This window comes from Sinocyclocheilus rhinocerous, unplaced genomic scaffold (assembly GCF_001515625.1).
Source record: "Sinocyclocheilus rhinocerous isolate Xijiao unplaced genomic scaffold, SAMN03320098_v1.1 scaffold200, whole genome shotgun sequence".
Taxonomy (NCBI): domain Eukaryota; kingdom Metazoa; phylum Chordata; class Actinopteri; order Cypriniformes; family Cyprinidae; genus Sinocyclocheilus; species Sinocyclocheilus rhinocerous.
Window position 1 is genome coordinate 397,906 of NW_015641014.1, and position 26,745 is coordinate 424,650.

Below are 26,745 nucleotides of genomic sequence, written 5' to 3' on the forward strand. Positions count from 1 at the left end.
AACATTCCAAACTAAGTGCAAGTCTTGCCTTGAGGTACATTTCGGTGTGCAAACCAACCTTAGAATAGTCACATTTCAGGTTTATATACACCTCAAGTCAGTATGAATTTCCATACAGAACTAAAACTTTTGTGGTTAAGTTGGACTGAGAAAAGTAGCCAATAAGTGTTCAGCATACTTAATACTTTTTTGAAAACCATCTCAAGATGCACCTTAGATGTAAGATAGTAGGTTGGCTACTTGAGTAGCTAAATTATAAGTTAGTTTGATTTGTTTAACATTTAATTTTGGTCACTACACAATCCTCATAGCCTACCTCCTCAATTTTGTTGCTTTATAGCCTAATTGTGATGACTTACCATTACAGTAACATTACAGTGGAAAATAGTGCTAATGAAAAACGAGTGGATGTTTCTGTAGTGTACATGGGATTCGTTCATAAGAAGTTGGTACAGTGCCCAAATATGCCTCCCATTTGGGAAAAATCACGTCAAAATATCCAACCACTAACTGCGTAGCTCTATGAGTGGCAGGCTAATGGAGGGTTTCAGTCTCATTCATTGAACACACAGCTAGTCGTCGGTGACTGAGAGAGGAACTCCCACTTTATGCCATGAGAGACTCCAGAAGAGATAAAAAACGACTCAGTAGATAAAAGCTTTATTGGACTTTAGTATGCAGAAAAGAGGGCTGTTTTAAGGGAAAGGGCTCCCCCACTGTAAGCAATATCCCCACGCCTCCCACACAGCTTCCTCTCTACTGATTGTCTTGTTTCCACACACTCATCTGAACGCACTTTAGGCACGGGACAGCATGACTAGCGGATACAAGGACGGGGCACCTGAAGAGGTGAGAATGACACCTATTTTACCTCAGAAATCTTTTATTTTTTATGTCAATTCAGGCTTTATTGAGTCATTTATGCAATAACCCTTTAGCTGAGTTGGTTACTTATTACTCAAACACTTTTAGGGGATTATCATCACATGAAGGCGGTGTGTTGGCACTTGCTCTACAACTGGCGTTTTTCCGCGCATGTTGGCTAATTTGAGGTCTTATCTTTTTCTGGCATGTATTTGTACGGCCAGCCGCACGTCTCCCTCCATTGTTCACTTTATGCACACTTTCGCATAATATTAGCTAATAATAATATTAGCTAAAATATGAACTGTTCACTAATCCAATATAATGTTGTCGAAGCGCAATGCATTTACTTCTTAAGAACTTTTAGTTCAGAATAACTAACATATTTTAAACACGTTCCAACGGGTAAATATTTTAAATTGCGAGTTTATTTTCTGTTGCGGAATAAGAGAAGAGCACGCGCACAGTGTAAAATGGCGCCCCCGTGCGGCGGGTCGCTCCGCAGTGTTTCAGAGGGGTGTGGTGCTTCATTTCTATCCGCTTAAAACCATCCCATGCCAGGGCAGTGCTGAGTTGCGCCCCAGTCTCCCCTCCACGCTCATGAACATTTTCTGTTTTCTTTGGAACCGCAGGACTACGCTCACTCACCGTTCATCAGGAAACAGGGGAACATTTACAAACCAAATAATAAAGAAATGGATAACGACAGCATCAACGAAAAAACACTTCAGGATGTCCACACCAAAGAGATTGACCTGGTCAACCGGGACCCAAAGCATTTAAATGCCGATGTGGTGAAGGTAAGTCATTCCACTAACTTTTTTCTGCTTTATGCAACTTTTAAACTTTATGTCACTTTAATAATAATAAAAGACTTAGAAATTGACTCATGTATAGATGTGCACGCAATAGTATAACGTAATATGAAACAAGTACATGCATGCGACTTTGTTTTAGTATATGTGATATTTTATACAAATTACAAAATGTAATTTATTAATAGGCCAAACTGTTTGTATTATTGTATAAATATTATAAATATTATAATTATTAAATGTTATGTATTGTTAATATTAAGAAACATGTTCGGAGAACATTACAATTTGTGCATACTGCTAAAAAATCTTAATAGTTTCGCATTATAGCTCAACAGAAAGTTTGGCTTCGTAACATAAGTGGTGAGTCAGTGGTCAGTTTGTCACGGTGGCACTGGAAACAATTACTGCAAGCAGCAGCTGTCTTTGAAAACTGATACATTGTTGGTTTTAAGTTCTTTTGAATTGTAATCCATTATTTTACTTGTAAAACCTTAAACGTACTTGAATCTGCTCTCACCTGGTTCCTATCATTGGATTCTGGAGTGCTGGTGTTCCTACTTTAGCTGGTACAACATCGTAGACCATCTTGAACCAGCTGGTCAAACTGGTTTTTAGAGCAGGGTAGCTGGTCAACCATCTTAGACCAGCTAGAAACCAGCTGTTCCACAGCTACCAGCTTAAGCTGGATTTCCCAACAGGGTGGAAGCAATTATCACTGGAGCAGCTGTATTTGCAATGTGAAATGCTGCGACTGTGGCACGAGTTTGTGAAATCCTACATGCATTCATTTTGAAGGATCTGTTGCATTGATAACTCCCAGTGACGAGCTGTCAAAGTAAGGCCTTTTTTATAGAGGAAATATTAAGAGTTTCCTGTTTTTGAACAAAGACTGCACACCTAACATTCTTCATGAAAAATTCCCTGGGCGTGGGGCAATGCCTTGCATAGCAACTTTCTCAGAAAGAAAAATCAACAGGTCACCTGATGATATAGAAATACACTCAGCTTTCAAAAACGATCCCCTTGCCTCCATCTCCACCCTTTTCCCATCCCTTTTATTCCGTGTCTTTCTCCCTCCCTCCTCAGCATGACACTGAGTCACATCCCCGAGGACACATGCTTCCTATGATTTGACTGAAAATTGAATCCAGAGAACACTGAAAGCAAGTTTTCTGCTTATAATTTGATGTTTGCTAAGGATTGATGTCACAAGTCGAACTCGTTTGGTGCACACAGTCCTTTTATTTTGTCCTTAAAAAGGGTTGAGCGCTCGCAGTGGTCTTGCGTTGGAGAGTGTAGCAGGGAATTCCCATCTACATTTTCACAAATTCTCGATACACACACACACACATACACACACACACACATGGGGCGTTCCTCTGGATCATGATGCACTCGTGGTCCAAATGCACTCCCACAGTCTTCCACATCAAAGGCCCTTGTGTGCAGAAACACATGCGTAGCTTTCCCTTGGAACAGAATATTTTCCTCTCATAAAAGTGCATTCTTTTAATAGCACACTGGAGCAGGATTCCACGTGGGAATCCAGCCAGAGCAGTCTAGGGCCGGGTCACGCGACGAGACGACCCCCACGTAGACAGCCCAGATGGGTGACATTATACTTGTAGTATGTCGTTTTTGCACAGCTGCTATAATTTCTGGCTGACCAATAGAGGAAAACTTTCCAGAGCGGATACATAAGGCTTTGGTGGGTTTTTTTGGTCACTGCGTCTGAATTTGCAATTTGAAATGAGTCACCGACTGTTGCCATGGTGATCGAGGATTGAGAAAAAAATAAACAATGTTGCTATAATTGTTTTTTAATTTAAAGCCATTCCTTAACAATGGCATTATTTTAAGCAACTTTTACCTGTCCAAGTACAGCATATTTGATGTGTACTGTATTTGGAGGACAATTTAAAAATAAGATAACAAGCTTTTTGTTTTATATTATTTTAGTTGTATTTTTAAACACCAAATAAACAGCTTTAAAAATGTCCTATTTGTTTGAAAAGTGATTTATTTATTTATATCTTATTTTATTAAAAAAAAAATCTTCATATTGTTAAATATAGCTGCATTTTTAAATACGATTTATTAATTTACATTTTTATTTTACTTTATTTTATTTATTGTTAAAATAGCTGTATTTTTAAACATTATTTAAATAAACAGTTTTAAATGTGTTTGTCAGTTTGAAAAATGAATGATTTATTTATTATATTTTATATACAAATTTTGTTTTTAAATATAGCTCCATTTTTAAATATTAATTAATTAAACTTTTAAATGTCTATTTATTTGTCATTTTATAATTGATCTATTTATTTACATTTTTATTTTATCTTAATCTATTTTATAGTTTTTTTTATTGTTAAATATAGTTGCATTTTTAAATATGATTTATTTAAATTTTTTTATTTTTCATTCTTTTTCATTTTCATTAATTTATTTTTCATTTTTCATTTCATTTTTAAATATGACAAATTATTTGTCAGTTTAAAATATATATTTTTTTTATTATTTTTTTTTTTTTTTTTACATTTTTTGATGTAGTTACTTATGTTTTGCTTTTGTTTTATTGCATTTTTAGACATTATTAAATTAACATTTTTAAATATATCTGCTATCTGTCAGTTTGAAAAGTGATTTATATAGTGATTTTTAAATGACTAAATTGACGTTGATTTCATTTTTAAGTGGCACACGTACTCCTCCATAAACTTTGCACTGCACACTGGTGATTTATGAGCTATGTGGATGAGTCATATAATCACAAGCCCCCAAGATTGAAGAACGCAAGTGGATACTTCTGTCAGTACAGTGAGGGTGTTATCAGACAACACTGTGCAGTCAGCTCAAGAACTGTTTATTTTAACTTTGTTGAAAGTCATGGTTGTAATATTCAACTAATGGAAACTATGTGTCCGGCCAATTGGGATATACTGTAGATAAATGAATGTGGAGGACAGGCTTATGTAAGACTGTATAATTTAGCGTTTCTTTGCCAACTTGAGCCATGATGGTTTCAAGCCCTTGGACAAGTAGTAATTTATCATTTTACTCTTACAGGAACTTCAGTTTACTCTAAAACACTCTACCTTTTCGTCCAGACATGACTTCTTAACTAACTTAACCAGCAAGCCTTTATTGGTCAACAAGCTTTATTAGATCGTGCTGGTTAACCAGCATTTTTTCCTAGTGAACAACAAGACTATGCATAAAAAGTCTAAACTGGTCTTTTAAGAATGGGAAAAAAAATTCATACTGAGTGACTATCAGTTGAAAGATCACTGTAAACAACAAGCTGTCTTTCGATTAGAAGAAATTCAGCTATGTTTCGTTGACTAGCTTGCTCAAAAAGGAGTTGTTAAATAAATATTAGCTTAATCTTGACTTTGACGTGTGACTGTGAAGGACGGGGTGTGTTTGTGTGTGCTTTTTCCCTGTATAATCAACTGAAATAAACACATCTGCATTGAAAAGCAAGTGTACTGCTGTACTGTGATGGTGTGAGGTTTGCCAGCTCTAGGAACATCTAAACCAAGCTTTGCAGGGCTTGTTAAATGAGATTTATAGATACACGTCTTTTGTAAATGTTAGTGTTTGGTGATCCCGTCTGCGGTTAGTACGGAAGGTTTAGAGCGCGGTGACTTGGGCATGAACTGGGTGGTACCGGTCTGAGTGAAGCTGCTGGACAATGTAAAGATGCTGTCTGTGAGGAATGTGGAGACGGCTGGAGGGGAAGAGGACGAAGAGTCATGCTGCTTTTCTTAATGTCAGTCTGCTTAATATGGATGAGGACATGCAGAAATACTCCAGTTTTTGTTCATTTATTGATTACAAAAATTTTTAAAAAAAGTAATAATTAAAAAAAAAGAAAAAGAAATTAAATGAATGGGCCCATGACCCCTCATAGGACGAATCGTTTGGAGAAAGACAGATGATATAAAATCATACATAAATACATACATGTGTATATTTTAATATATCTTAGTAAATTTATATTTTAATATTTTAATTTTATTTTTAGTTTAATTGTGGTTGGCATTACACATTATGAAATGCATTACAGTAATGACTAAATAGATTTATTATTTTATATCTATCTATTGATAGTGATTTATTTATTTATATCTTATTTTATTAAAAAAAAAATCTTCATATTGTTAAATATAGCTGCATTTTTAAATACGATTTATTAATTTACATTTTTATTTTACTTTATTTTATTTATTGTTAAAATAGCTGTATTTTTAAACATTATTTAAATAAACAGTTTTAAATGTGTTTGTCAGTTTGAAAAATGAATGATTTATTTATTATATTTTATATACAAATTTTGTTTTTAAATATAGCTCCATTTTTAAATATTAATTAATTAAACTTTTAAATGTCTATTTATTTGTCATTTTATAATTGATCTATTTATTTACATTTTTATTTTATCTTAATCTATTTTATAGTTTTTTTTATTGTTAAATATAGTTGCATTTTTAAATATGATTTATTTAAATTTTTTTATTTTTCATTCTTTTTCATTTTCATTAATTTATTTTTCATTTTTCATTTCATTTTTAAATATGACAAATTATTTGTCAGTTTAAAATATATATTTTTTTTATTATTTTTTTTTTTTTTTTTACATTTTTTGATGTAGTTACTTATGTTTTGCTTTTGTTTTATTGCATTTTTAGACATTATTAAATTAACATTTTTAAATATATCTGCTATCTGTCAGTTTGAAAAGTGATTTATATAGTGATTTTTAAATGACTAAATTGACGTTGATTTCATTTTTAAGTGGCACACGTACTCCTCCATAAACTTTGCACTGCACACTGGTGATTTATGAGCTATGTGGATGAGTCATATAATCACAAGCCCCCAAGATTGAAGAACGCAAGTGGATACTTCTGTCAGTACAGTGAGGGTGTTATCAGACAACACTGTGCAGTCAGCTCAAGAACTGTTTATTTTAACTTTGTTGAAAGTCATGGTTGTAATATTCAACTAATGGAAACTATGTGTCCGGCCAATTGGGATATACTGTAGATAAATGAATGTGGAGGACAGGCTTATGTAAGACTGTATAATTTAGCGTTTCTTTGCCAACTTGAGCCATGATGGTTTCAAGCCCTTGGACAAGTAGTAATTTATCATTTTACTCTTACAGGAACTTCAGTTTACTCTAAAACACTCTACCTTTTCGTCCAGACATGACTTCTTAACTAACTTAACCAGCAAGCCTTTATTGGTCAACAAGCTTTATTAGATCGTGCTGGTTAACCAGCATTTTTTCCTAGTGAACAACAAGACTATGCATAAAAAGTCTAAACTGGTCTTTTAAGAATGGGAAAAAAAATTCATACTGAGTGACTATCAGTTGAAAGATCACTGTAAACAACAAGCTGTCTTTCGATTAGAAGAAATTCAGCTATGTTTCGTTGACTAGCTTGCTCAAAAAGGAGTTGTTAAATAAATATTAGCTTAATCTTGACTTTGACGTGTGACTGTGAAGGACGGGGTGTGTTTGTGTGTGCTTTTTCCCTGTATAATCAACTGAAATAAACACATCTGCATTGAAAAGCAAGTGTACTGCTGTACTGTGATGGTGTGAGGTTTGCCAGCTCTAGGAACATCTAAACCAAGCTTTGCAGGGCTTGTTAAATGAGATTTATAGATACACGTCTTTTGTAAATGTTAGTGTTTGGTGATCCCGTCTGCGGTTAGTACGGAAGGTTTAGAGCGCGGTGACTTGGGCATGAACTGGGTGGTACCGGTCTGAGTGAAGCTGCTGGACAATGTAAAGATGCTGTCTGTGAGGAATGTGGAGACGGCTGGAGGGGAAGAGGACGAAGAGTCATGCTGCTTTTCTTAATGTCAGTCTGCTTAATATGGATGAGGACATGCAGAAATACTCCAGTTTTTGTTCATTTATTGATTACAAAAATTTTTAAAAAAAGTAATAATTAAAAAAAAAGAAAAAGAAATTAAATGAATGGGCCCATGACCCCTCATAGGACGAATCGTTTGGAGAAAGACAGATGATATAAAATCATACATAAATACATACATGTGTATATTTTAATATATCTTAGTAAATTTATATTTTAATATTTTAATTTTATTTTTAGTTTAATTGTGGTTGGCATTACACATTATGAAATGCATTACAGTAATGACTAAATAGATTTATTATTTTATATCTATCTATTGATTTAATTTTATATATTTGTATGTATTTAAATATTTCGATAGATAGATAGATAGATAGATAGATAGATAGATTATAAACAATAATATAGAAAATTATAAATAAAATATAATAATTTAAAATATAAATGATAATAGTTATATAACGTTTTTATTATATATACATTTCTTTCTGTAAATAGTGTATGAAATATTTATTATTTAATATATTTTGAAATAACAATAATAATTTAAAAGTTATTCTTGAATAAGCAAAGATTCCCAAGCAAAAATATCTGTATTGCAGCACAGAGACAGATTTTTTTTAATATATATATATTATTAAAAGTATTTTTACTACCTGAAGATTATGGATAATCCACCAGGAAGCAGAAGACATGCAGTAGATTAAGGATGTTCAGAAAACGTTTTGATCATGATATTGTAAAATATGGGTTAGTTGGAAACCAGTTGTGCAAAATTAAAATAGTTTTATTTTGATTATACCAATACAAAATTGTACAATTCCGATACAAAATGATATAATGTTGAAATCCCTTTCATCTCCAGGTGGACTTTGAGGACGTGATCGCCGAGCCTGCTGGCACCTACAGCTTTGACGGCGTGTGGAAAGCGAGCTTCACCACCTTCACAGTAACCAAATACTGGTGCTACAGGCTGCTGACGGCCCTGGTAGGCATCCCGCTCGCCCTGGTATGGGGCATCTTCTTCGCCATCCTCTCCTTCATCCACATCTGGGCGGTGGTGCCTTGCGTGAAGAGCTACCTAATCGAGATCCACTGTGTCAGTCGAGTCTACTCCATCTGTGTGCACACCTTCTGCGACCCGCTCTTCGAAGCCATGGGAAAGTGCTTCAGCAGCGTCCGGGTCACCACCACCAAGGTGGTGTAAGGACAGGGAGAAGGAAAAGAGGCAGAGGGATTGGGTGGGGTGGGGGAATGGAAACCAATGTCCGATGCAGGAAGATAAAACAAATGTAACCTCTCTAAAAAAGAGGGCAAAGAAAAAGTGAACAGAGATGGAGGGTTGCACTGTATTTAGGTGGCCCTTAGATAAGACTCTCCTCTCTGTCTCTGTTCTGTCCATGAGCTTTGTCTTCTCTCAGCTTTGGAGTCCTTGGGGTATAGGGGATGTGTGTCAAAAATGCTCATTTTTTGTAATTTGTTAGCATTTATCACCTTTGGAATACCGTTTCAGCCTGACTTTTAAAGGAGAAGTTAATGCAAAAATGTAAATTCTGTTATGTACTTACCCTCGTGTCATTCCATGATCATCGCTCCAAAACCACCGTAAAAGTGATCCATGTGACTTGTGCACAAGTCTACTGTAGTCATGTGATATGAAATATAGCGGATGAGTCATATTAACCACTTTTATGGTACTTTAATGGTGCTTTTTTTGGAGTTTGACAGTAGTCAATATCATTAAAGGGGTAGTTCACCCAAAAATTAAAATTTTGTCATCATTTACTCACCCTCATGTCATTCCAAATCTGTATGAGTTTCTTTCTTGCTGGTTATCAAACAGTTGATGGTCCCCATTGACTTCCATAGCAAGAAAGAAACTTACACAGGTTTGGAACGACATGAGGTTGAGTAAATGACAAAATTTTCATTTTTGGGTGAACTGTTCCTTTAAATAGGATATATACGTATAAAAATATGAATATAATATAAATATAAAATATACATTTTAAAACAAAAATGTAAAAGTATAAAATAGATAAAAATTTTATTTTTAAGATGCAGTCACATAAGTGAAATTTTGGCAAAACTTTGTGCGCAAAAAGCATGCACAATTTATTGTCAATAGTGTTGCGATGTATGAACCCAAGAAGATTTCTGTTTATCAATGCGGCAAATCTGCGTGACCAACTTGAATTTATTTGGGGAGAAATCTTTTGTGAAATTTCCAGTCAATCGCATATATTCCTATTGAAATAACTGGATTTCAGCTGCAAAATTTTGCTGAACAGTAAATGTGACCGCACATTTAATGTTAAATATTTCTCAAACTTTCTACTTTGTATTCAACAGAAAAGTCATAGGTATATGCATTTGGAAAGATGTGAGGTTGAGTAAACAATGTCTGAATTTTCATTTTGGCGTGAACTATAACTTTAAGATTTGCCTGCTGGGACAAGGCTGTGAATTTGTTTTGTTTTTTGTCCCCTTTTGTTCATTGACACGTCCACTTAGCTGTTCCAAAATAGTTCCATTGTGGTGTGTAAACAATATATAGTAGATTCTAATAGTTTTGCTATGTTCGTCCTTTCATTTGGGTACTATCACCCTTTGATGTCATCACCGGGGTTTATGTAATCCAAAAGTTTTATGTTTGTTTTATGGGAACGGCCTCGGGGGAAACTGAACGAATAAAAAAAAAGTAGGCGTGGCCCTGCTGATGTCAAGACTGCCCGTCACACTGCATGTTGCCACTGAATATGGTGGACGGCCCAAACACGGGCAAAAGAGGTGCCCTCACTGAACCCTTTGCCAGCTCAGCATATACTAACAAAGAGACTGTTCCTGGCTCTGACATGTAACACTTCGAACCGGCCATCATGGCAACAGCTTTCTGAGTGGCAGAGAATGTCTTTACAACTTCCAGAGAGACGTCACATGAAGCTAGCAACTATAGGATAACAACCTAGCGAGGTCTTCCAGCAGGTCGTGAAGACTGAACTTTTTAAGCACATTATCACAGCCTTAACATATACTTAAACTTTATTTGCAGTCTTTGAAGATGAAGAACTTGTTTTTTGCATTTTTTTTAAATGCTGTTTCTGCAGAACGAAGTGAAATCATTTGGTTTGGAGTTTCGTCCCGTAAACAAAACTCTGCTTTTCTGTTTATTCACTGTCAGACACACACACACACACACACACACTGGCAAGGACTGGCAGCAAACTAACATTTCCAGCATCAGAGGCTGCTGCTTATGTGGGGTTTATAGTATTTTGTACTGATATTAAGCTCACTTCTCTCACCTTTTGTCTACCTGCTTTGATTCGGTCACCTCTTTGTCTACCTGCTGTCTTAGTATCTATTGCGACGCGTTTGCTTAAAGAGTCTGCCTCTGTAGATGAGATCGTATTTTTATTCATATTTTTATAGGAAAACTCAAATTCTCTTTCCTTGCTTTTACTGTAAATTCACATAATGCTGTGCACATTAAAGAAAATGTAATATGAAAGAAGTTGATTTTATTTGTCTGGTTTGTTCAACATGTTTATTTGTGACGCACTGCAAACTCAGAAACAGTCTGCTTTCTGGTAATAAAAAAACTATTTGATTAAATGGCTTTTAGGGCTTTGTTTAAAGCCCTTTTGGGCTGCTTTAACCTCTGTGTGGTCATTTTAAGACTTACTTTATTTGTGTACAAAAAAGGCACAGTCCTTGAACCCACAGCAATTAATAATGCAGTATTTAAAGAGCAGCCAGAAATAAGCTCATGGTTACTGAAATAAAGTGGAGAGAAATGAATCACAATGCTTATTCATTCTCCTATAGTGAGTATTTGGACTGTGTATTGAACATCAAAACATTTCTTTTTCTTTTGCTATACATTTCAGCATCTCATCGATCCTCTAATTAAATGAATTTTTTTAATTCTTTTATTAATGTAAGTAGCCTACATCAATGTTATATTTTAGTTTCATTGAGATACTATTATATTTTTTATCATTTATCATTTTTAGATTTTCAGTTTTCATTTTATTTTTAGTTTTGATTTTAGTAATTTTGTTGTCATTTTGACATTGTTACTAGTTTTGTGTGTGTGAGTATGTGTGTGTGTGTGTGTGTGTATATATTATAGGGGGTCATATGATGCTGCTAAAAAGAACAGTATTTTGTGTATTTGGTGTAATGAAATGTGTTTATGCGGTTTAAGGTTCAAAAAACACATTATTTTCCACGTACTGTACATTATTGTTTCTCCTCTATGCCCCGCCTTTCTGAAACACGTCGATTTTTACAAAGCTCATCGGTCTGAAAAAGCGAGGTGTGCTGTGATTGGCCAGCTATCCAGTGTGTTGTGATTGGCCGAATTCCTCAAGTGTGTGACGGAAATGTTACGCCCCTTGCCATATTGTGATGATGCCCTGTCAGGCCGGAGCGATGATTCAAAAACATGAAAACCCATTATAAACGAGGCATTCGTTGCATCCAGTGGGGACATAATTATGGATTATAATGACTTATACTGTGTTTTTACATAAAACCATGTCTGCATTTGTGATCGGAGAAATGACAAACAACAAGCCCTACTCTACACTGCCCAAAAAAACTCGCTTTAAATATATAAAATATAAAAACTCTTTAAATATAAAAAACGTACTTACAGTCTTTGAGTCAGAACAGCCGGCATTGCAGTCTACTCTCCCAGGATCAGGAAACAGTCCTCCATAAAATGCGCTGCACACATCTGAATATTTGGGTTGAAGTGTTCTGGAACAGTGTTGTAAATACAACTTAACCACTGATTTCTAGTCGTGTCCATTTTTGGAAGGCCAAACAAAGTAGTTTCGCTTTCACAACGAAACAGCGTCACACACGGCGGCCTACAGTGAGCAGAGGCCGTGGGCTAGCGTGAGGAACGGGCCGGAGGGTTAGAGTGAGCAGAGGCGGCGGGCTTGAGAACGGCTGTTAGAATGAGTCGTTTTAGGTAGGCGGGTTGACTCTTGACTTTTATAAAGAATATCTCTTTGGATTGGAGACTTTAGTCTTTGCAACTTTACAGATCTTCTTTATGCACCAAGAGCTTGTAACACTCCAAACAGAAAGGAAAAATTGAAATCGCATCATATGATCCCTTTAATACATCAAGTTAAACTAAATGCAGATGAGAAATACTGCCTTGGCAACTAGGTGAAATAAAATAAGTTTTTGTATATTCCTTTTTATTGCAAGTAATAACTTTTATTGCAAGTTTTTTTTTATTTTATTTTTTTTAGTTGACTATAATAATTCTGGCCTATGTCTTCATATACTGTATATCATAAGCACAATAAAGACGTTAAAAACATAATCTGAAAATATTTCCTTTCATTGTCACATAAATAATGGGAAAGCCTTGCAGGATAGCCCACATTTGATAGGAAAATTGCCTATATTTAAATCTGTATAATGCTTCAAAGGAATATTAGCACCCCCTGCGGGCGCTGTGGATAATAACACAGACTCACCTGGTGGACCGTCAGAAGTGAAACCCATCCTTGAATCGGATTTTTTTATTATTATTAAAAGTGTCCATAGATAAAAATATGTAGCCTAATAATTAAAATTGAGTAAAACTTAAGAACTCCAGAAGTTTAGGGGTGAAAGAAATATATTTTTTTGAGTTATTTTAGAATTTGTTTGAGTTTTTAAAGAACACCATATGCAGCTTCTCTTTGAATCGACTCTTGGACGACTCGGACATGACCGGAAGTGTTGATTGTTCAGAGAGCACGAGTTCGATTCAAGACTCGTATAATCTGATTTCTGAATCATTTCGACCATTAAAATAGTATAAAAAAGACCTGTAAAGGTCCTTTATCGCCAAGAAATCCTTTGAATTTTATTTATAGTGCAACTCATTTCTTGTTGACGAATCGATTGCAATGATGAATGTAACGTTACATTTTGAAATTGATAGGCTATGTAGCCTAAACAAATAGCCTATGGCCCTATGTGTAAGATAAAAGAAGTAGGGCTATTTGTCCAGTAAATATTGAGATATTAAAAAAGCATACTGTCACCATGCAAAACTATTAGGACTATTGTTGTTACAACACCTCCTGTTGGTAAGCTAAATAAAGACAATAGCATGGTTGTCATATGTCTTTTCAGTTATTCGTTGCGTCCATTTGAAGCAGGGAGTCATTAAGTTAATTCAATGTTCAATTACATGCGTTTAATATGTAATTTAATACAAGCTGCTATGTACTTTGATATCACTAGGCCTATTACACCCAGAAAAATTTACGTTAGTGAATAACACAGAAGATTTATAGTTTAGGAGATTGTTCATTTCCCTCTATAGCCCCATGGGCATCACAACACCTGTTTCTTTCATGTTGTTGTTGTCGTCAGAATATCTTCTGTGTTGAATATACACAAAACATTGCATTGAGTCACAGACCTTCACCTTTTTTCTGCTGATAGATATCTCAACTCTGAGCAGCCATCCACCACTACCAGGTGTTCATTTCCACAGGCAGCACAGTTGAATCATCGTCACTATAGAAACAAACACTAAAAAAAAAAAGTGTACCTCCTGTCGCACTATATATTCAGCTGCATGGAAAACTTTAATCAGGGAAATAACCTACATTTTTGTCCAAATTTCAATTGTTTTAAAGGAAATAAATGTATTTGTCTGTGTTGTCTTTTTGAGATAACAGTGTTTATTGAATCTGGGGGTAAAATTGGTTTGTTTTGCAAAGGTTTTCAGGACAATGACCTACTGAATGAACAAAGGAGTGATTTTAGTGACTAACACTGTTTGTAAAAATATAAAGAAAGCAGGACGTGTGCCTCCTGGGATAAATGACCAACTGTGCTGAGTGAATGAAGGAAAAAAATAAAAACAACACACACACACACTATATATAAGTGTACTTTTGTACTTTTTCACAAGGGACCCAAAGCTTCATTGCATTCAACAAAATTAAAATAAAAAAGAGATTATTCGATTTGAATACATCACAAAGCCTGTTATGCTGTCTATCACAGACCAGGTTTTAAAATCAGTATTATTATGATTATGAAATGAATCTGAAATGGAGTTGTGAGTGGTCATATGACCCAGAGGAAAACAATGCCAGCTGGGTGAACTAATCAGCTTAAGTGCTGTAAAACTGGTTTGAATGTATCTCTAAAAGTAAAGTTTTTCAAATGCAGCTCTGTATTTACCCTTTTAAAACTTTCCTGGAATAACACTGTCAAATCCAATTCGCAATATATTATAGTTTTGAGAAGGCCCAGGGTGGAGGAATATAAATCCAGGTTGCTTTTTGCAAGAGAAACTGTGTCTTATTTTCTTTTATTTCCTTTACATTTGATTCAGAACTAAAGTGCGACTAAAAAGTCATCTGTGTATTTCCTTAAGGCACTAAAAATCATAAAATGCAATAAAATCATCAATCCCTGCATGTCAGCAGTCATTCCTCACAACATATATTGATGTCAAGAGGATAGTTAAATTACAGCTGCTGATGTGCACAACAGTTAAGTTCCAAATGAACCGTGGCAGGTTTAAATGATCAGTCGTCAATGAGGTTTTACAGTAGGAGAATGACCAATGTCAGCACTAACCTGGATTTTATTGACCTTAAGGTCATAAATAAAAGCTGAGACTAAGTTAGAGTGGGTAGTAAATCTATACGGCTCAGTTTTGTAGATTATCTGTGGTGTCCTCCCTCCAACTCACTCTGTGTCAAACAGCAGATCACACTTTTTATTGATGAGTTCATAAATCTGGAACAGCAGAACCAGGACTAGGTCGCCACTAGGTGGCGATAGGACACTTTAAATAACTGTTTTGTATATGAACTTTGTGGCGCAGACGCAAGATGCGACAAATAAAAAACACATTTTCACATTACCACAAATCTATCGTTAAAATGACAAGTTGGCCAAATCATTTCAAAAATATGTTGTTGTATTTTTCCATGATATCATGATAAGCATCCTCCACTCAAAAAAATACTCAATAAGCACAGAATATCTGTCAAATGCGTCACGCTCACGGGGCCTTTAAAAAAAAACAGTAACATCCCTTGGCAGGTGGTGGATGAAGATCCTGCATAGCTGAAAAGAAAGTCATAGGTTCAGAATTTCACACTTCGGGTTTAGTGATTACCGGTAGGCAGTGTAAAGTTGACCACAGTAGTAAACTTCCTTCAATCTGCTTTTTTGAGAAGCAATATAACAATTAGCAGCATATTTGCCCAACCACAACCTTCACGCTACAATAAAGCGTATAAATAGCCATGATACATATTGAAAGGCAGTTCAATGCGGTGAGATACACTTCATGAAGTCTCTGAATGCGGAGTATTGAGTCGTTGCATGTAATTATTGATGTTTTGAGCTCACTTATTAGTCACTGATGGAAGGTCGATGTATATGAATTTAATGCTACACAATGCAATAAGTGTACTAACCAGTTTGGTCATTAGGGTGATTAATGACGCTATAAATCAAAATTATAACCAGAAAATGATAGCCTATTTATTCATCCTGGCATCAAATGCAGTGTTTGGTGAATTAATTAAATGAAGAACGGAAGTAATATAAGGACATTAATTTTCTATTTTTTCTTCTTTCTCTTCCTCACGTTATCATTAATATAAATTTCAGTAAATTTTATCAAATCATTTCTTATTATAAATGAAATGTTCAATCGCAAAATATATTATTACTTATATTTATGCTGGATTTTGAATAAAGTATTTTATAATTATTTATTTTATAATTGTATTTATATCATATTTTAAAAATATAACTGAATATGCTTAAATAAAATAAAAACCACTGAAAATGGATAATAAACTAAAACAAAATAGTTAGGAGGCTATTACTTTTACTTACATTTCAACAAAATGTTACAGTATTGTTTAAACCCCACATACAAAATAATACAAAATTAGAGTCCGGCCATTTTATTTGATGATTATTTATTTTATTATATTTATTATTGCTTTAAAGATTTATAGATACAGCCAAGGGCTACACTAGGATCAAAAGGAGAGAGAGAGAGAGAAAATGAAAATTGAAATAGACATAAAAAGAAAACATTAGAACACTTAGAACACTTAATATTTGATGTTTATGGAACTTCCCCAATAATAATTAATTGTAAAATCTCAGCAGCCAATCACCGAACTCAGTTCCTCCACCGCCAGTGACGTAACTGCCACAGATCTTTCTGCGCTCACCTGAGAGACCCGTTCCATCCAAAGGCACGCGCGTTTGCGGAGAGTACAACAGCAAGCCATTTAAACTGATGTGGCCCATTCCGAGCGTGAGTCACCCGACTGCACATTCTCTCACTCAGTGAATACCGGGTTGCGGAGAGAGAGAGAGAGAGGAACTGCAACTTTTTAGCAGAAAGCGTGCAGAAACTCCCCGCCGCATCTCGAGACTGCTGGCATCCGCCAGAAACAGCGCGCGCGTCTCCAGCTAAACGGACCGTTAAAAGATGTGATTATTTTCCCTTTCTGTCTCCGACAGGTGTCTTTATTTTACAGGTGAGTGAGCGTTTGTTTTATTTCTGAGCGTTTAGAGTGTGATAACACTTAGGTTCAGGTTATTCCTTTGGGAAATTATGTTACCAAAAATGTAGTTGTTTCGAACTATTCCACTGAACTAGCTTACTTTTATATATCTATACTATAAACATAAACATACTTGTTTTTTTTGTTTTTGCTAAGAATGTTAGTTGAGGTGTTTTCATGGAAATATGAGGACGCTGTGCTTTTAGCTGTTGACAGTATGAGTCATTGTAAATATGTAGGTTTCCATGAAACTCAAGTAAGAAAAGCTTGTGTTTGGTTTTTGTTCAGTTTAGTAACGTAATGTTTGGAAATGTGGGCCCGTTTATCTCTAAACACCTGTAAAGGTTTTTTCTTGGGATAAATCCATTTGAGTGATTTGACAGTAAGTGAGTGGGCTTAATTTCTGAGAAAGATATGGAAAAAAGGTCTGCAGAGACTTAAACTTGGCGTAAAACTCACCATCTTGAGGTAAATGTTAATATATTTTACATGCTCAGTTTCATAAAAGACACAAAGGGTGAAATTGTAAAGTAAATGTATTTTATTTATATATGAACAAAGTGGAAATGTATTATGTGAATCCAAGTGTGTTAATTAATAAACAGTTTTTTTTCTGAGGTATGTTCTAGGGACATCCAAACAAACAGTTTTTAAGGATTATGAGTGAGGACCCTTAGTGTGCCAAGTGTTTTTGTTGCTGTACTTAAGTGTTTACCTTTAGAAGTGCATGTAATGAAAATGAAAGGCAATGTGAAAGTCTGTTTATCAGGTGTTTTAAAGCGGAGATGCTGTATGTAGTTAAACAGCAAAATACATTGACTGAATCCTTCTAGAGTGACAGCAAGTGCAACAGTTCCTCAGGCTCATTGTTTGCAGTGACCTATAGTGCTGCTCAGTGCACTTCAATTACTTTGATAACAGTAAGGGTGAATCCCATATTCTCTAGCTCTGCCGCTCTCTCCCTCTCAACCTTAAAAGCGACCTCCTAGAGGAGTAGCGTTTAAGTACACCAACAATAAATCACTTCTCCGCAGCCTACCAGGCTTAATCAAGTTTATCAACCACTCCCTTGAGAACACTGTCTAAAGTTAGACTTGTCACCGCAGTGCACTCAGTGTAGGCTGACTCTTTGATGATTCGCCTCTTCTGGTACATCGCCACAAAAGTGCTGTCTAAGTCAGAGGCACGAGGACCGTTTAGAGTTGCCCTCTTTCTTTTATCCATGGCTTTGTCATACACAGTGAGTGGTGAATTATTGAGGCTTCTACAATGCAAGGAAACTAGTGATATCATTGTTGTTGCAGTGCGTGTGGCTGTGATTTTCAAGTGTCATTTGTTCTGAGTAGCTTGTCTTGGTTTATAAAGGATTTGTATCTTTGTGTTTTGTGCACTAATAGTGGGTTCTGTGTATAGAATCAGAAGTCTTTTAAATATGCTTTAAGTCCATAAATCCTACAATATCTTATTCGATATGCAAATTTGACGTTGAAGATGATCATCAAAACTTGTTGCATACAAGTAATTCTAAAATGTCCAATTTCACGTCATAGTACATGTCTTTTTGCTGTAAAAACTTTTCATAATGTAAATGTAAGAAAACATTTATTTAGTTAGTAAAATTTCAAGATGAGCATTTACTGGATTTACATTATAAATTAATTGATTTACAGTACAAGAATTTCTTAGAATTCCTTTCAGAAATCTTACTTTTTGTTTATATAAATAACAGCAGCTTCACCAAATTGCATATTTTCGCTAATTTTTGTTTGGGCATTTAAATAAAATTAATGTTTTAAAGTATGAGCCCCATATTCTCACCATGTGAGCCATAAAAGCATGATATATGAAATATGATACAAAACATAAAGCACTTATGCAGCCTTTTTTTTGTAGATTTTTTAAAAATATTTTAAATATTGTCTAAAGATTCAATAAACTTTTCCATTTGAAACAGAACAATTCTGACCATTATTTCATAAATCAGGCTTTACATGCTTAATATTCTAAATAAAGGTTGTCTTTTTACTCTGCAGAAGAACAAAGATGAGAATTCACTATTCTGAAGCCACTTCGATCCTCATCATCCTTCAGACGCTGTGGTGGGGCTTGAATAGTCAATGTGAGGAACCAATAGAAAGCTCCAAACTCGACCTCTCTGTGACCTATGTCCTCCCTCACTTTGTGTCTGACACTCCCATCCAGAAGCTGTTGGAATTCAATGGAACTGTGTATGTAGGTGCTGTCAACAAGCTGTACGCTCTGTCGAAAAACCTCAAGAAGATACACGAGTATAATACCGGACCTGTCCATGAGGGTCATGACTGCAGTGCACCAGATCCATGCAGTGGTTGCAAAAACAAACCCCTCAACAATAACAACACCAATATGGCCCTGCTGATGGAGACTTTCTATGATCTTGAGCTCTTCAGCTGTGGTTCGGTTGGGAACGGCGTCTGCCGTCGTTACCTGTTAGAGGATGGACCCCTGGATGCGGAAATTAGTTGCATGTATTCAAAGAAGAACAAAGACAGCAGCCACGGTTGCCCAGACTGCCTGGCAGGACCTTCAGGCACTCAGATCCTAAACGTGATGAGCAGCGGCGTTGTGAGGTTCTTCGTCGCAAACTCTGAGCCTCTTGACTCGACTGTCCCGCGTCTCCACCACACTATCTCCGTTAGGAAGATGCGAGAGACTCAAGACGGTTTTGAGTTCTTTTCTGAACAATCCTACATGGACTTGGCCCCAGGGCTGCGTGGAAACTACCCGCTGCACTACGTCTACTCCTTCCAGAGCGGCACATATGTATATTTTCTCACTGTCCAACGAGAAGGTGGCAGCTCAAGCGCCTTCCACACAAGGATCGTACGCATGTGCTCTTCAGATCCTGAGATCTTGCGCTACGTTGAAATGCCCTTCGAGTGTATTTACTCCGAGCGAAGAAGAAAGAAGCGCTCGGCTCAGGTGGTTTTCAATGTTCTCCAGGCTGCACATGTGGCAAAAGTTGGCTACGACTTTCAGCAGGAGATGGGCCTGAAAGAAGGAGAGGACGTGCTGTTTGCTGCCTTTGCCCGGAGCAAACCCGACTCACCGGAGCCCACGGCCAGTTCTGCCGTTTGCCTTATCTCCATCACAGACATCAATAACTTCTTCAGGGATTTCATGCAGAAGGGATACACGAGGAAGCTCAGTCACTTTCCAGGATCAGAGGAGAAAAACTTCAACCAGGTAAGAGGTTTCAACCAAATCATGCATTTTCTCCAGTCAGTTTTAGCTAGGGTGGCCATATGTGCCGTTCATATGGGACACGTCCTGGCCAGGACTTTTATATTGCCTAAAACATCCAAAGTAGTTTGACCAATAACATGCAGGTATTGTATATAATCGACCAATCGTGGCGCGTGAGAAAGTGAGATCTACAGAGAACGATCAAAGCGATGCAAATACGCGCACGTGTTTGTTCGCTCGTTCGACTTGAAGCGTCACTGCGCACCGATCATTGAATGACACCAAAGTACCGCGAGAGCGATTCGAAAGCATAAGGAGCCATCTGCTCTGCTCTCTATAGCTCTCATGAATGTCATACAACGATCGATCTGCACTGTGCAAACAGCCAAAACCTGGATATTTTAGGCAATATAGAAATCCTGGCATGGACGCGTCCCGTAAAAATGGCCCGTATGGTCACCCTAGTTTTAGCTAACAGGATATTTGCTGACCCTTTCAAACTGTTGCCCATCCAAGAACAAATTTGACTTCTTGTCAGCCCAATTGCTTGGCCATCATAAATCACTGAACCTGCTCGTCTTTTTTACTTATCCATCACCATTCGTTGGATCAATCGGTAAATCATGCTGATCAATAAATGACACAAATTTAACTGCTGACGACTCCCTGAGGGCCCGTCGATAATGCAGGACTATTACTTCCCAGAGTTCATTACACAACATAGTCATACATCGCTCAGATCTGCATAGTAAGACACATGATTTGAATACGTAAAGGCAAAGTATACAGAGAACTACTAAAGCTGGATAGCGTGGCGCACAGTAGGTGAATGGGAAAAATTGTCCAAAGCTATGGAACAAACTTAGGCTGGGTATCAATACAAATTTAAGGTGTGTCCCGAATTGTGTAGTTATGCACTATTCTGCTTTTTCATTTTAATATAATTCAGTTTAAATGTTCATTTTGCTTGCATAAGAAAGGAGTTTCTGTCAGTTTCTGAGTTCTGTTAGCTGATTCTGTAACCTACCTTAAAAAAAATTCTGTAACCTACATAATGAAAAACAAAATTTATTTATTACATTTATTTTAAAAATTAACAAGAGGGACTGTGCAGTTCAGCTGGTGCCTTTTTAACAGATATAATAACTCTCTGCTCTACGAAATGAGGTAAATTTTAAATGTTCTTTCTTGTGTAAAACCCTTACACAAAAAATATCTATAAATATAGATAATATATATAGAGTGTAAAAAATATAAAAATCTATAAACTTTTGAGCACTTCAGTCAAAAACTCAAAAACTTAGATTCAAATAAGGATCACGATTAATCTGATAATCCTTATCATGACCCTCCATTGCTTGTTTTTCTTGTTCACTCAAACTTTTTATTGCATAACAATCAGCTAATATTTACAATCAGTGTATTTGGTAATTATTGATGTGTAGATGTATATCCATTTGCAGATAGCTGTATAATTTTCTTTGATAGGAAACCTAGATTTGCTTGAGGTTCATGTGAATCACACTTGTTTGACAAGTTTTACTCATTATGCCTATTCTCTACACTTTTCTGTTTGCTTGAGTGTTGTCTTATCAGAGTTCATATAACGGGGAAGCCCAGATCACTACTCAGCAGGTGTTCTTCAACTGCCTCTAACAGTCTTTGTACTGGTCGCTTTAGCAGTTCATATGGGCCAGACCGGAGTGGCTGGCCTCTTCTCAGAGTCACACAGCTCTCCAGTCTGGTGTGGTTGTTTCAGTGCCCTGAACTTTATCTGGCCAAACTCACAAAGTGCACTCAGTCATTTATTTAAGCAGAAGATCTGCAGACTGAAGCACTCAAGGCATTTTAAATATTTTTGTTCTGTGGATCCTTGATCCAAACATCTGCTCAAAGTCAGCTGCGTTTCTATCAGTTTTCATTAAGCGGACGTACAATAGCTTAAATGGCTTTTAAAGCAACAAGTCAGTTGGAAGATATTTCCCTAGGCATCTTCGAAGAAATGTTTGAAAGGTCTGAACATCTTTTGAAAGGGATGTGTGCCTGTTTTCAATACGGTTTTTGTCCATAAATGTGTGCATGTGTGCATTTGTTTGTTTTGGGTGTGTGTGTCTGAGTGTGTCTATGGCAGACGACAAATCATGGTGCCATCGTTGAGAATTATGATACCAGTAGCATATGTTATGCAGAGTCTGTCTTATCATCCCATAAAGGGGCAATTGACGCAGTGTCATAAAACAATTACATTGTAAAAAGGCATGATAAATTGATCCCAATATCTTGTTTTTGCTCTTAGACAACCCACTCCACAAACCGGACTCCAACATCTCCTGCCTTTATGTGGAAACATAGGGCATCTGACACTGTTCTTCAGTTTTGATTGAATTTAGCCTTGCTTTCCTGTTTTATTTGTTAATGTGGAACCAAAGTTATTTGAATATCATATCAGATAAATCGCCAAAGTCCGTAATAGACTCTTACCCATCGAGAAAAAGACACCACAGCTTTCAGACTTCACCCAAGCTCTTAAAATTATCGATTGGACAGTCTGCTCGACCTCAGCAATATTCGTTAATAAAACAGACAGAAATATAGTCCTTATTGTTTGGAATAATGGATATATCTGAGTTGGAACCACCCCAACAAACCCAGCGCCCCCTGTCTTGAAAGAGCAGAGGGGAGGGGGACACTTGAGACCGGCAATAAAATTTAAGGTCAAAATTATCATTAGATTACAATTGATCAGGGGAGCAACTGGCAAATGCTGATTACTTTCAAATTGAATCTGAAGCTTGATTGATTGCCGCCTGTAATATAATTCATGAAGAGGGAGTTTTGATCGACAGCCATTTTAATTATTACTGCCACTGTGGCTAAATGAACATGCTTTGAGATGGCAAGTCTTAAAGTGTAAGGAAAAGCGAATAGGCAGTGCATTGATTTTAACTTACTTTGTGCACTTTTTCCCACATCTTTCTGACTGTGAATAAGCAAATATCAATGTAAATCAGATAGTTTTAGCTCTTTGTACCTCGCTCAATCTTTTGAATTATAGTGTGTTTTGGTCATGTAAGGACAGGGTGACACGCTAATGCACTGTACTTAGCACGTATAAAAAGCGTACATGCTGCTGCCTGCTTATGCAAGATCTGTTTGTGCAAAAACGGCAAAACCTAGATCATTTATAGGCCACGGTCTCAGCTCTGGGAGGTGCAAAATCATGCTGAAAGACAGTACTTGTTGTATCCTGTCTGAGAAGTTGCGATAAGCTACCTGCATGGTTGCGTTTCTATGTGTATGTATGCATGTATAAGAAATGTATTTTATGTGGGTGAGTTGAGGTTTGTACTGAGGAATTCAGTCACCCTGAATCATTTCTGGCAAAAGCACAAAAACACAGGCACGTACACGTCACAGACAAACAGCTCTGACCAGGGGGCAGGTGGAGATGTGCAGCTGTGTGCTTTCTCAAAATGCCAAGCCCCTGCTGTGAGCTCATGTTGGCAGCCTTGCCCTGGCGGGAAACCTGCGTGACTTTGGACCATAATGTTAGTTAGAGGAGACCGGACAGCTGGCATCCAGGTGTGAACTGTTCATCTCATCTACATCTGGGGATGAGAGCACCTATGGGGATGTATCTGACTTTTATGTCCTTATTTTTGCTGTGCCAACTTTTGTCAAGCTAAAAAGTCTACATAATATAATATAAAATATATAACTCATATAATATAAAAGTGAAATATAACAATTAAAAATGTGTGTGTATAAATGTATATGTAAACAGATTACTTTTTAAATTATGTTATCATATTTACATATTATATTCATTTATACATTTTATAATACTATTATATTATAAAATATATTAAAATGTTATATTACTGGTCTTTTTGAAATAACTCTCTTCCAAGAAGCTACAGTTTTTCTGCACTGATGTGCCTGTGTGTCTTAAATACTCCCATAAAACAGCGCACAACTGATAAACGGCTGCGCTCACAATCTGTTATTCGAGAGGAACTTCACATGCAAACAAACATAGGATTGGCCATTACTCTACTGTTTACTCCAGGTTTATTGCACTACAGCTTTTTTCTTCGTTATTGTGATGACTGGCCCATATTTAACACAGCCTTCAGGTTTGAAAAACTTGTCGGTGCTCTCTGAGCATAATTCAGAAACTGTGTAAATTGCAAAAATGTGTAAGTGCAGGTGAAGGGAGAGATTGCTTTGGTGAGGCTGATGAGTCAGTGGCCCAGAGGCATGCTGATCCATCTCTGGCATCCACCATACCTTCACTTCCTCATTTTTTTACTCCCTCTGGTAATTTCCAGCTCTCCGGGTCTGTGAGCACGAGGTTTCATCAAAGAGCTCAATTCTGAAACTTCCATGTAAGGTTAAAGACATCCTGACCAGGTGTAAATCAAATACCCGCTGAAGCATTTAATGAGCCCAGTCAGGTTGGATATTCAATCAGCGCACATCGCTAAACAACTAGAGTTGACTGATCCAGACTAATTGTTTGGTGCAGTTCAAAGAGCTCTACTAATTGTTTTGGCTTGCACAGCGGGGACCACAAATAAACTTTTCGGGGTTTGCTAGGACTCAACCTCCCCCACTAGGTCAAAAGAGCCATTACGCTATACTGCCCTGGTGCTAATGCTGACACAATGGTTCCGTGGGATGCAGTCTTGAATGAATGTGTGCTTAAGTAATGGAACGGATTGGATTGGCCAGGAACTATTCTACTTTATCACCTGCTGAGAACTCAACAATGCACCGCAAATAAGAGCTTATCTGCGACTGCCCTTCCACCTCATTCAGCACGTCAGCCAGATATTCTCAAGCTTATCCCTCAGTAGACACGGCCTGTGTGATCGTGTGAAAAGACAGCAAGCTTTTACCTGATACCTGACTTGTGAGTTTTGTGGGGCATGACACCCAGTGTTTGGTCAACGTGGAGTGGACTTCAGGTGTCAGTCATGCAGGGTTTGTAGCAGTGTGAGTAGGGATGGGAATCAAAAGGAATTTTATGATTCTTTTTCAGATTCAGATTCAGATAATGATTCCTGTTCATTAATGGTTTTATTACCATTTTTTAGAACAACTGAGGGAAACAGTTGAAAAAATTAAATTCAATGCTTACTGCAGTGTTCTATAATCAAATGATCATTTCAGATTACAATAAATCAGAAGTTAGTTTAATACCGTTTGTCAAAATGTGCATTTACACAGACTTTTTATTGGCTTCTCACGTTCAATGTATTTTAAATTAATTTATTTACTAAATTAACAAAATAGCAATGATTATCATATATCATATTCATTATCATATGAACCATCATTTAGTAACAGTGAAAGATGGGGCTGGGCGATACGGGCAAAAATTAATATCTCAGTATTTTTTGGCCGATTTGCGATATACTGTATATATCTCTATTTTCGTTTTTGTATTTGTATTTAAAAAATCTGTATTTAATATATATATATTTCACTTACCGCCCAATTTTGTCCAACAAAACAATACATATTAAAGGCTATGAAAACAAATAAAGTGAATGTAACCATGTAAGCAGGGCAGGACTTACGGGGCCGGGGGCCCCTGGGCTGGAGGTGTTTGCGCGGCTTCGTGTGCTCGGCGCTTTGGATGTGACCGTGAGTGCCCAGAAAACTAGTTTGGAGCTCGCGAGTACCGACTGGTTTAAAAAGACTTAAAAAGACGTGCAAATGATAAACTTTTGTGATGATGCAACACTGACCCGATTAGGCAAGTGACAGTTCTGTCAGCTGAGCGAAAGTCTTGTATTACAGCGTGCAGCAGCTCTCTTAGTGCAGACGAGATGCGCTGATGTGAGGCAATTTTGAGAGAGTGAGAGAGAGAGCGAGAAGACGCGGTACAGCTGAACCACTCACGCCGTTTTCAAATGACTAACTTAATCTGATATTCTGTGTTAATTTTTTTTAACTCATCTAACCTACATTGTATATTAAATACATGTTTGCGGGAATTTTCCAAACGTGCGAAACCTGCGGGAATGAGTAAAACCAAAATGCGCAATCCCGCACCGAGATTCAGGACATGATTAAACATATATTCTATTATATAGAGATTTGTAAAATAAATTTCCACGACTTTTCCAAAGCTTTCTGAGGTTTTCATGACCGTACGAACCCTGTAAATGGCTATTTTTATTTTTTTAAATCGTCTTGATGAAATTTCTGCTCCACTTTGTGCGGAGGTAGTGAGACGGGACAAAGTCCCTGTAAGATATTAGGGTATTCTATAGTCTTTGGACGGGAGAGAGCGCTCAAAACTCTTCAGATTAATTTAGTGGAACATTAATATAATATAGAATCATC

At 36.6% G+C, this 26,745-nt stretch overlaps 1 protein-coding gene and 1 pseudogene across 1 annotated transcript; both read left to right on the plus strand.

The window, feature by feature from the left end:
- The first annotated feature begins 524 nt into the window (after window positions 1-524).
- Window positions 525-9,325, plus strand: LOC107753536 (caveolin-1). The gene is made up of 3 exons (XM_016569699.1): window positions 525-849; window positions 1,497-1,664; window positions 8,448-9,325. Exons 1-3 carry the CDS (start codon window positions 814-816, stop codon window positions 8,787-8,789), a joined length of 546 nt encoding a protein of 181 aa, XP_016425185.1. The 5' UTR covers window positions 525-813; the 3' UTR covers window positions 8,790-9,325.
- A 7,512-nt stretch (window positions 9,326-16,837) lies between these two features.
- Window positions 16,838-26,745, plus strand: part of LOC107753538 (hepatocyte growth factor receptor-like) — a 56,954-nt pseudogene continuing 47,046 nt past the window's right edge.